The 12,449-nt window shown below is 32.9% G+C and overlaps 1 protein-coding gene across 1 annotated transcript; it reads right to left on the bottom strand.

The window, feature by feature from the left end:
* Nucleotides 1–3,907: 3,907 nt before the first annotated feature.
* Nucleotides 3,908–8,270, bottom strand: LOC136274589 (tripartite motif-containing protein 3-like). The gene is made up of 2 exons (XM_066081767.1): nucleotides 8,156–8,270; nucleotides 3,908–6,145 (listed from the first exon to the last, which is right to left on the bottom strand). The coding sequence occupies exon 2, from the start codon at nucleotides 6,136–6,138 to the stop codon at nucleotides 4,477–4,479; it is 1,662 nt and encodes a 553-aa protein (XP_065937839.1). The 5' UTR covers nucleotides 6,139–6,145; nucleotides 8,156–8,270; the 3' UTR covers nucleotides 3,908–4,476.
* Nucleotides 8,271–12,449: the final 4,179 nt, after the last annotated feature.

The following is a 12,449-nucleotide window of genomic DNA, read 5'->3' as shown; positions in this document are numbered from 1 at the left end:
AGTAGTTAACCTGCGATGAACTGATGCCCAATTCAGGGGGAGTCAAAGACTCTCATCCGCTCAGTACCACAGAAACCGGAAATATCCACAAACCTTTTGAGCCTTCTTGGCACAGAAAAAAAGATATAACTGAAATAAATAACCGAATACATCAGGTTAATCTTTTTTCTCTAATTTTTTCTTTATTTTTGGGTACTAAAATTCAAATTGAATCATTAAGTTTCATACTTTTAACAAAACAATCCTATATGCAGTATTTTGACCCATACGTGTTAACTTAGTCTTCGACTTTTTCAGCATCATTTATGATTTAAAATATCCATACAATTCAGTTTTCAATTATACGTTTTTAAAGATTTCATAAATCAAAAACATTGCTTTTTCAACATATGTTTTAAACAAAAATGCATCGAACAAAAAGTATCAGTACGAGAACACTGAAATGATTTCTGTTTAAGATATGTTCAAATTTTGAAAGCAAAGTATTTTGATTTATCCTTAACAAAATACATATTTTTGGTTTATGGTAAAGTTTAAGGTAGATCTGATTGGCAATCAGTTGATCATGACTGCGCAGCCTTTATAATTTTTTTTTTTAGATCTTAACGACCTAGGACCGTTTCATCAAAGGTCGTACGACCAGGCGTATTTCTACACTGGCGTAAGTTAGAGACTAGCGCGCTATTTTGAATTTCATCAGAGGGCCTAAATTTACGCCGGGCTATAGTAAAGCCAAATTTGTACGTCTACACATGGGTAGGCGTAAGTAAACTAAGTTCCAAACAAACCAAAAAATGGTAACTTTGCTCTTGCTTCGGACATTCTTTATTTAAGAAGAGATAATTTTTAGAGACCGCACAAACGTACTCGAAGGTTTAGACGACGTGGACCTTATTCAGAGGTGCCGCTTTCCAAGACATGTCATCGTTGGCATTATAAACAGCATTGACTTCATTGTTGAGAGGTCCACAAGGAAAATTAACGCAGTTCCAACTTATACACAGGTACAAGGCAACTTTCTTAGATAAAAATACATGAATTATTAAACAAACACAAAAGTATTCACATTTGCGTTATAAAACTTTAATTCAAAATTCAAAATGTATTAATTATAAAAAATTTATAAAGGTGGAAAGGGTTTTGTTTCTTAATTATTACATACATATTTTATAAGATAAATAACTATATGCAGTGTTTATAATAAACATAAGATTTATTCTGTCCTTTCTCAAGGTGCTTGTGACACTAAGTACCTAGGAAAAGGAGATTTTTATTCAGACGTGGGGGACTTGCATGGCATTTATCGTGCATCAGTTACAAATGTAGCCGAATTGTTAATGAAGGTAGTCAGTTTTATCATTTGGAAAAAAATGATAATAAAACAACCGCAAAGTATAATGCATTAAAATGTGTTAACTTTTTTTCTTTTTAAGGTATAAAATAAGAGAGAGAGAGAGAGAGAGAGAGAGAGTGTGTGTGTATTGACGTTTAGCCGAAATTAACTCGAATTTGCATTCAATGGATTTTGGTTTAACATGGTATTCTTACTGGAAATTAAATAAAAATCTAAATTAGTGTCTTTTCTAATTCAATCATGCATATAGCTACATATATTGAAAAACATGCTATAAAAGTGTTATATATGTGGCCTAGTGGAAACGCGTTGGTCTGTTTAGTTTTGCGGTTGCTGGATCGATTCCACTCTTACTCACTCAATCTTCTCTGCGCCGTCAGGTGCTTGAGGCGTCTACAAGAGATTTCCACCTGGCTCGGTCTGTAGCTACTCTAGGTGCTGTCTCTATGGTCAGGCCTCTGCTTTTAAGGTCTTTCAGGGCAGTTCTTCTCCAAGTCTCCTTTGGTCGGCCTCTATTCCTTTTTTCCTGGGATGTCCATCTTAGGGCGACCCTGGGCACTGAGTTGGGGGCATGCACAGGACATGACCAAGTCATCGCCAGCGTCTTGCTTGGATGATCTCTGATATTGTAGTCATCCCAGTTCTTCCCAACAGGTCATCGTTTGAGATGGTGTTTGGCCAAACGATCTTTAAGGATGCGTCTGGGGGATTGGTTTGGAAGACTTCAAGATTTCTTTCAATTAGTAGAGAGGTTTTCCAGCACTCTGAACCATATAGGAGGACACTGAGTACATTACTATTGACAATCTTGATCTTGCGCAGTACAGTCAAGGCGGTCAATAAAAATATGGGCAATTTTTTGTGATGAAAACACGTATACTTTAGTTAAACTGGCATGTCCTTTTTAAAATCAATAACAGTCACTCAAATGCAATATATTTCTAAAATATATATATAACAGTACAATATTTTATGTTCATAGTGGTCACGTGATATGGCAGTCGCATGGTTCAAGCAGATGTATTTGTGGTTTTGAGGTCATTTAAAAAATTCAATATTGCAAGGGCATAATCATGTCAAAATTCACAACTGAATTATGAAATAACTTGATGTTATATCGTAGATTTTGAAAAACGGTGCGAACTTTTTAAGATAAGAATATTTGTTAGTAGAAACCGTAATTTATAATGCATATGTTGAATAATTTTGAAGGTCACAGGGTTAATTTCATTGAAAAATAATTAATTTGTAACATTTTACAAGGATCGTAGAATTTTTAAAGTTACATAGCATATTTCAAATTCACATGTAAAAGTTTGTCGGGATCAGGTAAGTGTATGCCCTTGCAATTAAGTGATTTATTTAGGTACTCAGATTTTAGATATACGATATTTTATATAAAACCGAGGTGGCTTCTTTATAATATGCATACTTTTAACAAAATGAAAATAAGACTATATAGGTAGCATTCTACTAATAATAATTTTAAACAAAATATTCATTATACTTTTCCGTTAATGTATGACATTTATTTTTCTTCGCTATAAAACTGCACGATAGCCTTCAATGATTTAACTTAATGCGTCATTTTGAAGCATATGACGTCATATTTTGTAGTACAGCGAGAACGACATCTCGCTTATTTTTCAGTGTGTACGATATAACGGACATCAAAATTGTAAGTAATAGCATTTGTTGTTTTTAATTAAAAGATTAGTATAAGTTAATTTTACTTATAAATAGATTATTAAGTACTTTCGAGGTTTGTAATATACTGTGATGTCATAATGCACATTTCCCGTACTTTTTGTCTGAACGGAGTTTATTGACAGCCTTAACTGTGCTGCGTGGTGCGGATGTTAAGTGCTGTAGGTCTCCATATTGTTTTCAACATTGCGAAAGCTTGGTTTGCCTTGCTGATCCTGGTGTCGATTTCTTTGTTGCAGTCGCCTGTTGTGATGGTTTTGCTGCCCAGGTAAGTTAATTCCTCAACATCCTCTATTGGTTTGCTATCGATAAGTACTGGGTTTCTGTTGTTAGTGTTTACTCGTAGAACGTGTGTCTTTTTGTTGTTGACTTTCAATCCAATTTGTCTCGCTGTTGCTTCGAGCGGCTCTGTCTTCTGATGGATGTCCTGGTGTCTGCTTGATAGGACAGCCAGGCCATCAGCATTTTCCAGGTCCTCTAGGATCGAGGTCAGTGTCCATTGTAATCCCTGTTTTTTGCCTTCTGGGGCGTTCTTCATAATACAGTCAATTGTGAGGGAAAATAGCACAGGTGACAGAATGCATCCTTGCTTCACTCCGGTGTTCACTGCTCAGGGCTCTGTGAGCTGGTTGTTATAAATCACCCGGCACTCAAAGTTTTTATAAAGGGACTGGATGATGTGAACCAGGTTCTGAGGGATGCTGTAGTGAAGCAGGATCTTCCAGAGAGACTCACGGTGTAAGCTGTCAAAAGCCTTCTCGATCGATTCCAGCAAGTAGTTTTTTTTTAATTTACACAAAAAGCATGATAAGAATAAAGAATTAAAATGACATGTATATCATCTGCTTGATTTGTTTTCAAATTCTCTTGTTTAATTCTAAGTATAAGCACATTTGATATAAACAAATCTCTTCACCAGCATTATACTCTATTAACACTATTACATTCATTGCACTTTACTGGAAGTTATGACAATTCAGAATATCAATTGACTCTTTGCACAGAGTTCTATGTATTCATTTCTCATGTTTTTTAAATTTATGACAAATCAGTCATTACAGACACCACCATAAAATCAGTAAAACACATTGCGAAAGGTATTTATATTTAGTAACATGTACTTTCCGTTCAAGAACACGGATGTAGGCGAAATAATTGGTAAAAAACTGTACATGTACTTATTTTGTCATTTTTTCAGTAAGGTCAGTTCAAAGTCAATATATATTTTCTCTCAACATATGGAGATGTAAAGTGCTTAATCATTTGACATATAAATCCTATTTAATGATACATATGATTAATATGAAAGAAACGAAATCAACTAAAGAGTATAATGTATTATAAAATGAAATAGTTAAATATATACATAAAAAATAGCAGTTTAAAAAGTTTCATTATTGTGTAAAAATAATTATCTATTTTAAATATTGGATTTTCTTGACTTTACCAATGTTATTCTCGCAAACAAAAAGATTATCGTTATTGTCAACACATAAACCAAAAGGATGCAGTAGATCACAATTATCAATGTAACGGAGAAACTGTCCATTCTCATCCAGAATGTGGATACAGTAGTTGTTAATATCTGCTGTCAGGATATGACTCTGACTGTCTGTTGTGATACCCTCGGGATTAAATAATTGGGTCTTGGAAGCTGAGGGATGACCGGTGTATCTCCATCTGAGTTTCCCGCCCTGATTAACCACCACTACTGCACCAGCGTTATAATCAGCAACACAGATGTCATGGTTTCTGTTCTCTGTGATGTATTTAATAATACAATTCCCTGAGTAGAGAGGTTTACCTTCATTATCAAATTGAATTGTTTGTTTCTCTGTAGATCCCGAGTAACGGACAACTTTGGATTGAGTGTAATCCTTACTGAACATGGTAACCAGAAGATCACCGATAGAAGTGACACACAGACCACCAGGCTTCCATCCCTGTAATCTGATCAACACTTCTATCTGTCCATTCTTTACCTTATTCACTGTCCTTGTTTGCAACGCAGAGTACAATAGATCCCCATTGTTGTCTACAGCTATATCAATAACTTCCTCTGCTGATTTTGTCTTGATTGTTTGGAGTATTGAACCTTTAATGTTAAAGCATTTAATATTATTTGCCCATTCACACGTCCATATTTTGTTTTCATTTAGGCATGTAACACTGCGTAGATTTCCATACCCAGTCTGAATTGTGGCAACAACCTCCGGTTCATCCAGTATATTTCTGGCTGAAATTTTAGGTTGTTTCAGTGACAATGCATGTTCCTCTGTTGCAGTAGATAATGGGGTGATCTGTCCATACAAATTATAGAGCTTTTCGCGGTCTATTGCTTTTGGAATGAATTTTGGCAGATTAACCTGAACCTCAGATGGAGTTTTGCTGAACTCTCCGATCTTGGAGATGTATCCAAGGGTAGATGCTACTTCAGTGGATTTCTTAATTTCTTTTAAGGCCAGTTGGGTTTGCTTGATGAGAGACTGTATTTGTTTTACTTCATCCAAATGTCTTTCTAAAATGTGTTTATGTTTCCATTTTATCTCGTCAATTTCGGTTCTCATCTTGTTAATAACGATGTCGATTTCTCTGTGCCATTGCTCACCTTGCTTAGAAATATCAGTTGTAAGTTTCTCATATCCTCCATCCAGGTTGGCAAGTTGATTTTCCAATTCACGTGCAATTTCTTCATATGAAGGCGAAATGCTAAATCTTAATTCTTCTGCGTCCTTCTCAATAATGACTTTCTTTTTCATATAAACCTCTGAAATTTCTATAAAGGTATGCCCCTTGTGTTGATCAGATGCCATGCAGGAAGAACAAACACTAATATCACAATCTTTACACTGCAATTCACAATTTTTGTTTTGATGTGATTCACATTTCGGATAAATGAGGGTTGATCTTCGTTTCTGGAATGGAACTATTTTATGTTTGTCGTATTCATCAGAGATGTGATCTACTATACAGGGTTTGCAGAGGTTGACATGACAAAAGTCACAGTAGCTATGCACTATGGCGGTCTCACAAAGGTCACATCGGTGCACATCCTGGGCACAAGAACGAAGATCCATGGTTGACCTAAGAACAAAATATTAAAAATTAATCTTATCCAAAGAAATGATAGTCTGTCCCGAGTTTTTGCTTCCGTCACTTTTTGAGGATTTTTAACTAAAATAAACATACCTGTCAATAAAGTACATGTACAATTGAAATCGATAAAAGGGGAAACCCCTAGATTTTCCATTGACATATCGTTGGTTTATCCCCGAAGAATTTCTCAAGAACAAAAACAAACATCCTACGGAGATTTAAAATAGTAAATGTCTTAAATTACATCTTTTCTTCATTTTGAAGTATTTGGAACATCTCGCGCAATTTCTAAAAGTTATCATCCAGAAAATTACTTTTACGGTGCAAAATCCTCGTAAACTCTCTATTTTCGGTTGTGTATTGAAACATGAAGCGGAAGAGGGGGCGATTCAGCACAGATAATCTAGACATTCTTCATTCTAGTGAATGGATGTAGTTTATGCTATATATATTGTATTTATGATCATCAAGATATTACCCAAAAAGTGTGTGAATCATTAAATTGAGATAGAGTATAGTCCGACTCTTAACCGTGAATTGAAAGGTCAAGTAAGATTGACATTATTTTAGAAAACCAGTAGAAAACCATCGCCGAAATCATGCTATTTTGAATTATAAACATAGTTGCTTTATACATACACGTAGTTAATAGAAATGTAAAAAGTGAAATACATGGTGTTAAAGACATTAATACATTTAAAGCAATCTTCAGTGGTGTTGCTAGTTTTAGTTGGATGTGCATGTAGCCCCCATAGGGTGTCAGGGAGAAGGTCGAGGTGGGTTCAATTGTGCAAAGCCATCAAAATTTCTAGGCTTTGTGAATTTGAATTTTAGAATTTTATCGTAAACAGATGTCTATCTGCATGTTTTGTTGATCACACCATAAATTTGATAACAAATACTCGTATATCATTTTTTTGTAAGTTAATATCATACTAAGTACTCGAAGATTTTGAAAATAATTTTTGAAAAAATTCAGCTTTTTAAAAAAAAAAAGCTTTCGCCAGTATTACGAAGATTATATTGAATTTAAAATACGATTAATTTTCTCCAAATATAATTCTAGTTTTTATATTTATAATGTGGGCATGTATATTCCCTTTCTTATATTTTGTCAATATCATTACTTCAGTATCAGTATCAGCAAATCTAATTCTTAAGACAAGTAAGCCTATATGCATGGTTGTACAACACATAATGTTTCCCCCAATATTGTTTAAAATAGACCCTTGAATAACAGGCACTTGCTTTTGCATTGAAGTGCCCTATAGCAATCTAATAACAGATTTGACTTTGATATAATAACGATTAATCATTTCTCTTTAGAGACGGATTTAGGGGGGCTTGAAATTGAGTCATTTTAAAAGAGAAAGTACAATGTAGTTAAATGTTCATTATAGACCAAAATAAAATTCATAATCTATATTTTAACTTCATTGAGAAGTTTTCACCTCATGATTAACGTTATAATTTAGTTATGCTATATGATGGTATATAATGCTAATGAGAAACTACATACAGTTAGACCATTATGCATTTCCTTGTTGTTGGGTGAATTAGTGACCTTCGAGATTTCATGATTGAAAAACGCGTTTTTAAAGTCAGTGATAAAAAAAATAGCATAGGATTTCTGTCTTTATCTATTATCCGTATTTAAAAAAGTTTGAATATTACTTGTCGAGTTAAAAGCTAGATACACAAACATTACTTGTTTAATATTGATTGTGTTGTAACCTTAAGTTTTCCTGAATGCTACAGTTTGGTTGTTATACAAGACAAAGAAGTTATCTGAATACATTAATTTATCATTTTTGTGCAATTGTGTTTCAACACGGTCGTTTATAAATTCCTTTTTAAAGATAGAGTTTACTAAAACGAAAGACCCGTTAAAGCTATATACAATTTGAAAATTAACATGCTTAAAAAGATAAAATAAACCAAATTTATATTTACAAGTTTTCACTTGAAATTAAACAAATGTTCTTAGAGAATACATACCGTATTAATAATACTGAACATAAGATTTTGTCCAGATAAATCTTCACTTTATATTTATCATGGCTGAGCGTTACGGAATGTTGTCTGATATGCGCGATATCTTTCGTAAGATAGAGACAGAGGACCAGTCTAGGAATGTTGTCACCTGACAGCTATTAAAAGTAGAGTTATTCCCCGTAACCCGAATTTCACATGGGTACAGTTGGTAAAAATACATTGTCATTTCGTATTCTTTGAAAAAAAATTAAAATTTACTTCGTTTTGAAATTTTCTTATTTGATTTGTCTTGATAAATGTATTCTTTGATCAGCTTGTTTCTTTAACTTGGTGATTATGTTGAAACAAAGTGACAAAGTTGTATGTAAACTTGAAGATTTTTCTCCAATCCATGCAACATTATACATATATTTACATCTACCAAGTATAATATCATCTACTTCTTAAAGAACCTTATAGTTAAATCATAGCTATATAGAAACAGCAAGACTGAAATCTACACGCCCTGTTTATCGATTGGTCGAAATCTACAATGCCTGAAACTGACAAGAAATTGACAGGACTAAAATTACACGCCCTGTTTATCGATTGGTCGAAGCCCACAGCGACCTAACAAAAATCACTGACTGCAAGAAATAATCATGATGATGTCAGACTCAAAGTCTCACACAATTTGGCTGTTTCTCTTAGCTAACGTACTAATGTACATTAACAGTAATTTGGTGAATTTAACTAACTTTTCATAAATCAATTTATTAATTAATTAAAAGAAAGATGTTAATATACATCAAAAAATTCTTTCTTTTAAATAATTAATTTTAACTAACAAAAGCAACAATACCTTAGTACATGTACAAGTAACTTTTGATTATATTAAAAACTTTATTTCTCAATTTCTTTTCCCAGTAAATGTGAACATATTTTGTATAATATACTATAAGTTAAAGTGTATTAGGCATACATCTAAATTAATTATATTTTTACTTCACTCTACCTGCCTTGCTAATCATTACCTATAATACCACCTAACACCCTGGCATGAACGTTTTGATATGTAGTTTAACGTAGTTTAAAATGATTATTCATATCATTTTTATTCGCATTTGTTTTTGTTTTTTTTAGATCATCGTTATCTGATTTTTGACTGTTGTGTTACGAATTAATTATTCCATTATGATGTTTCAGATTGCATTGGGCACCTATTGACATCGTAGTACAGCAGGATTCGAATTTATGATCATGACCATGACTTACAGAGTTTACGCTCTAACCCATTGCGCTACGCTATTAGGTAACAATTTATGAAATTATACCTGATTTAATTGTTTACTCCATTAAGAAGTACGTCACAATATTGAGGTGTCCTATAACACTTTATATTTCTTTTATATATTATTTTTTCGTGTAAAATAATGAATTCATTTAAATAATGTTTGATATTGGTTGTGCAATTATTGTTGTGTTTCAGGAAAATAATTTGATTACATTAACTCAAAGGAATGAACACTTACTCCCGCCTTCTTTGTATTTTTAAAGAATGTTTTGTCTAAACATTCAATGATACTTCTTAAAAAATTCTTGATACAGCTCGAAGCTTCATTGGACGAGGACATAATGATAATCAATCGTACCAAAAATCAAATGTTATATTCATTTCGTTGGTCACGTTCATTTTAATATAGGATATCAGGCAATCAGACATATTGTAGCTGGGAAATAACCAAGCATTGAATAAATGCACTATTGCAGACATGAGGGCCATGTAACTATTATATTAATGGAATCTAACCATCTGCTAGAATACCGAAAGCAGATAATACGCCTTCAAATGATGGCACGCACTTTCTTGGCCCTCTATCTACGTTTATTTGTAGGCTTGTCAGAACAATAAAACATGTGATTTTGACCTTTTTAAATAATTTATTTAATTTAAAAACCATATGTCTTCTTAAATGGGTATATTTTTTTTTATCATTAATGCGGTGTAAAACCTGGTGGTAACCTAAAGTTAAATCAAACGTTGAAAAATAAATAGATCCACGGACAGTGTCTAAACAGTCCTGCACTCTAGGGAGAGGAAAAACATCCTGTCTTGTGACCTACTAGGCAAGTGAAGGCGCAGGCTGCAGACACCTCAATAGATGGGAGAACAGATGCCACCAGAGGATGGTCTCAGACCAGTAACAGAGATCAAAAGGATTCATGGCAGAGAAAGCCAGAAAATTTTAATACACAAAGAAAACCATTGCTCTGCTACAAATGCGGTGAACCAAGTCTCTACGACAATAGCTGCAAGGGTGAGAAAACCCAAAAGAAAGTAAATAAAAGCGATAACTATCCATCTGCAATTGAGCTTGTTGAAGCTAGCAACCAATATTTTATTAACAATACCAAATTATAGCCCTGCAAATTGTTTTAAGAATACAAATTTAATACCATATGATGATTGACACATCCAAAGGCATAAAACGTGTATAAACATTATAAGAAAGAGCATTTCAGGTCAGTTCATACAGAACCGCATTTCTGCCAATTGACATAAATAAGTTTTTTTACTTTATCGTACATGTCAAACAACTAACGAAATTATAGTTTTACGTCTGATATTGTTACATGTATATGTTGAACTAACAAGATTTTAACGAGAATTTAACTCTTATAAACGAGATAATGGTAGTTATATTATTAAAGTCAATATCTTTATAAGAGTATAATAATCTGAACATATATATGCAATAATATGTGTTCTATATTTTATTCAGGACAAGGTTAAATTCTGCTAACCACTATCACAAACAGATCTAGAGTGCAAAGGGATCGCTCATTTACATCTGACCTATTTAGCAAGGTGTATACTTTATTTCTCGTATTTTTTCTGACCGTAGCTCTTTATCTTTTTATTATCATATTATATATTATTATAATTCTATTTGTGGATAAACCTTTACCAAAATAAACATTAATATATTGATATATAAGTAAAAACAATATAGGAATTTCAATATTACACGGATGGCTTAGTCGAATAATTGGATGTTTGAGTCGAGTAAAGTCGAGCATTTGTTGATTTACTTGAAAACTTTCATATCCCCTTTTTGAACTACTTAATGCTACTGTCAAATATTCAAACAACACATCTTTAATTTAGAATTATTCAACAACTTTTATTCATCTGAACTATACATGTAAATGTATTTAATGTTCCTCGACACCCCGTGACCTCTACGTTTTACGACAGTACGGCAAAACATGGCGATATTATTGCATTGTGAAACAGTTTATTTAACGACAATTTGTGTCTATCTCTGTGGCGCAAAGAATGTAACTTCGATCTGTAGGGAGATTTTTTCTATTTTTCATGAATAGCGGTAAAATTAAGAAAGGGGATTTTTTTCTACCAAAATTGAACTTTTTTTCTCTTATTTTAAAGTCAACATTTGCTTTAAAACCATACTTTTAAGTTCTTTAAAAGAATGGACTTGTATGCAGAACATTTTAAAGATGTGTGGAGCTGAGGACCCCTTATTTTTTTTTAATTGATTTTTTTATCATCAACATATCCGTTTATAATTAGTACTGGCTTACTTCTCGTGGTCGACTCCAAACACTTTTGCCGTTGACGTCTGATTAAAAAAACCCAAACACTTAGCGATAATTATTAAAGTGTGCGAAAATTTACACAAACATATGTTTGTAAATAAATAGTTAACTGAACTGATAATTAAAAAAAACCAACCCACTACAATCATGTATAAGAAGATTTGTGCAATTACATGTATACATAAGTATACTTTTGTTCAAAGCTATACTTATTAGATTTACAATGTCAGAAGAGACCTTGGGTACCAAAAACCTAGCATCTAAAAAAAACAGATAAGCGTCACTGATGTGATCTACGGACCAATCAATGCAACGAAGGGGAAGCTGTTATTTTCATGTCTAGCTTCGCCAAAAGTAATTAAGACATCGTGAATTGTTGAAAGGACAGTAACTTAATTCACAACCAATCTTTGTAACTTATATATAATATATGAATACAAAAAACTATTGATATTTGTTTTGTGTTTGATGATTGAAAATAAGGACCAAAATCTTATCTTATATGATTTAAAGTTACACAAAACATACATTTTTGTTGATTTTATAGTAGTTTGGGAAACTATCTGATAGAATATTGTACTTGTTCATGCTTTTTATCGACACGGAAATACTAGATTCGGTAGCTGTTATCTTTCAGGAGGAATTTAACGCGACTCTATCTTAACCAATCATTGCCAGTAAACCTTATTTCCTATAC

The sequence above is a fragment of the Magallana gigas genome, chromosome 4 (genome assembly GCF_963853765.1).
Source record: "Magallana gigas chromosome 4, xbMagGiga1.1, whole genome shotgun sequence".
NCBI classification, from domain to species: Eukaryota; Metazoa; Mollusca; class Bivalvia; order Ostreida; family Ostreidae; genus Magallana; species Magallana gigas.
This window is presented reverse-complemented; position numbering and strand designations above follow the sequence as displayed.

What these genes read in the sequence shown, in the direction of transcription:
- LOC136274589 (XM_066081767.1), bottom strand. Translation starts at nt 6,138, where the DNA reads ATGGATCTTCGTTCTTGTGCCCAGGATGTGCACCGATGTGACCTTTGT.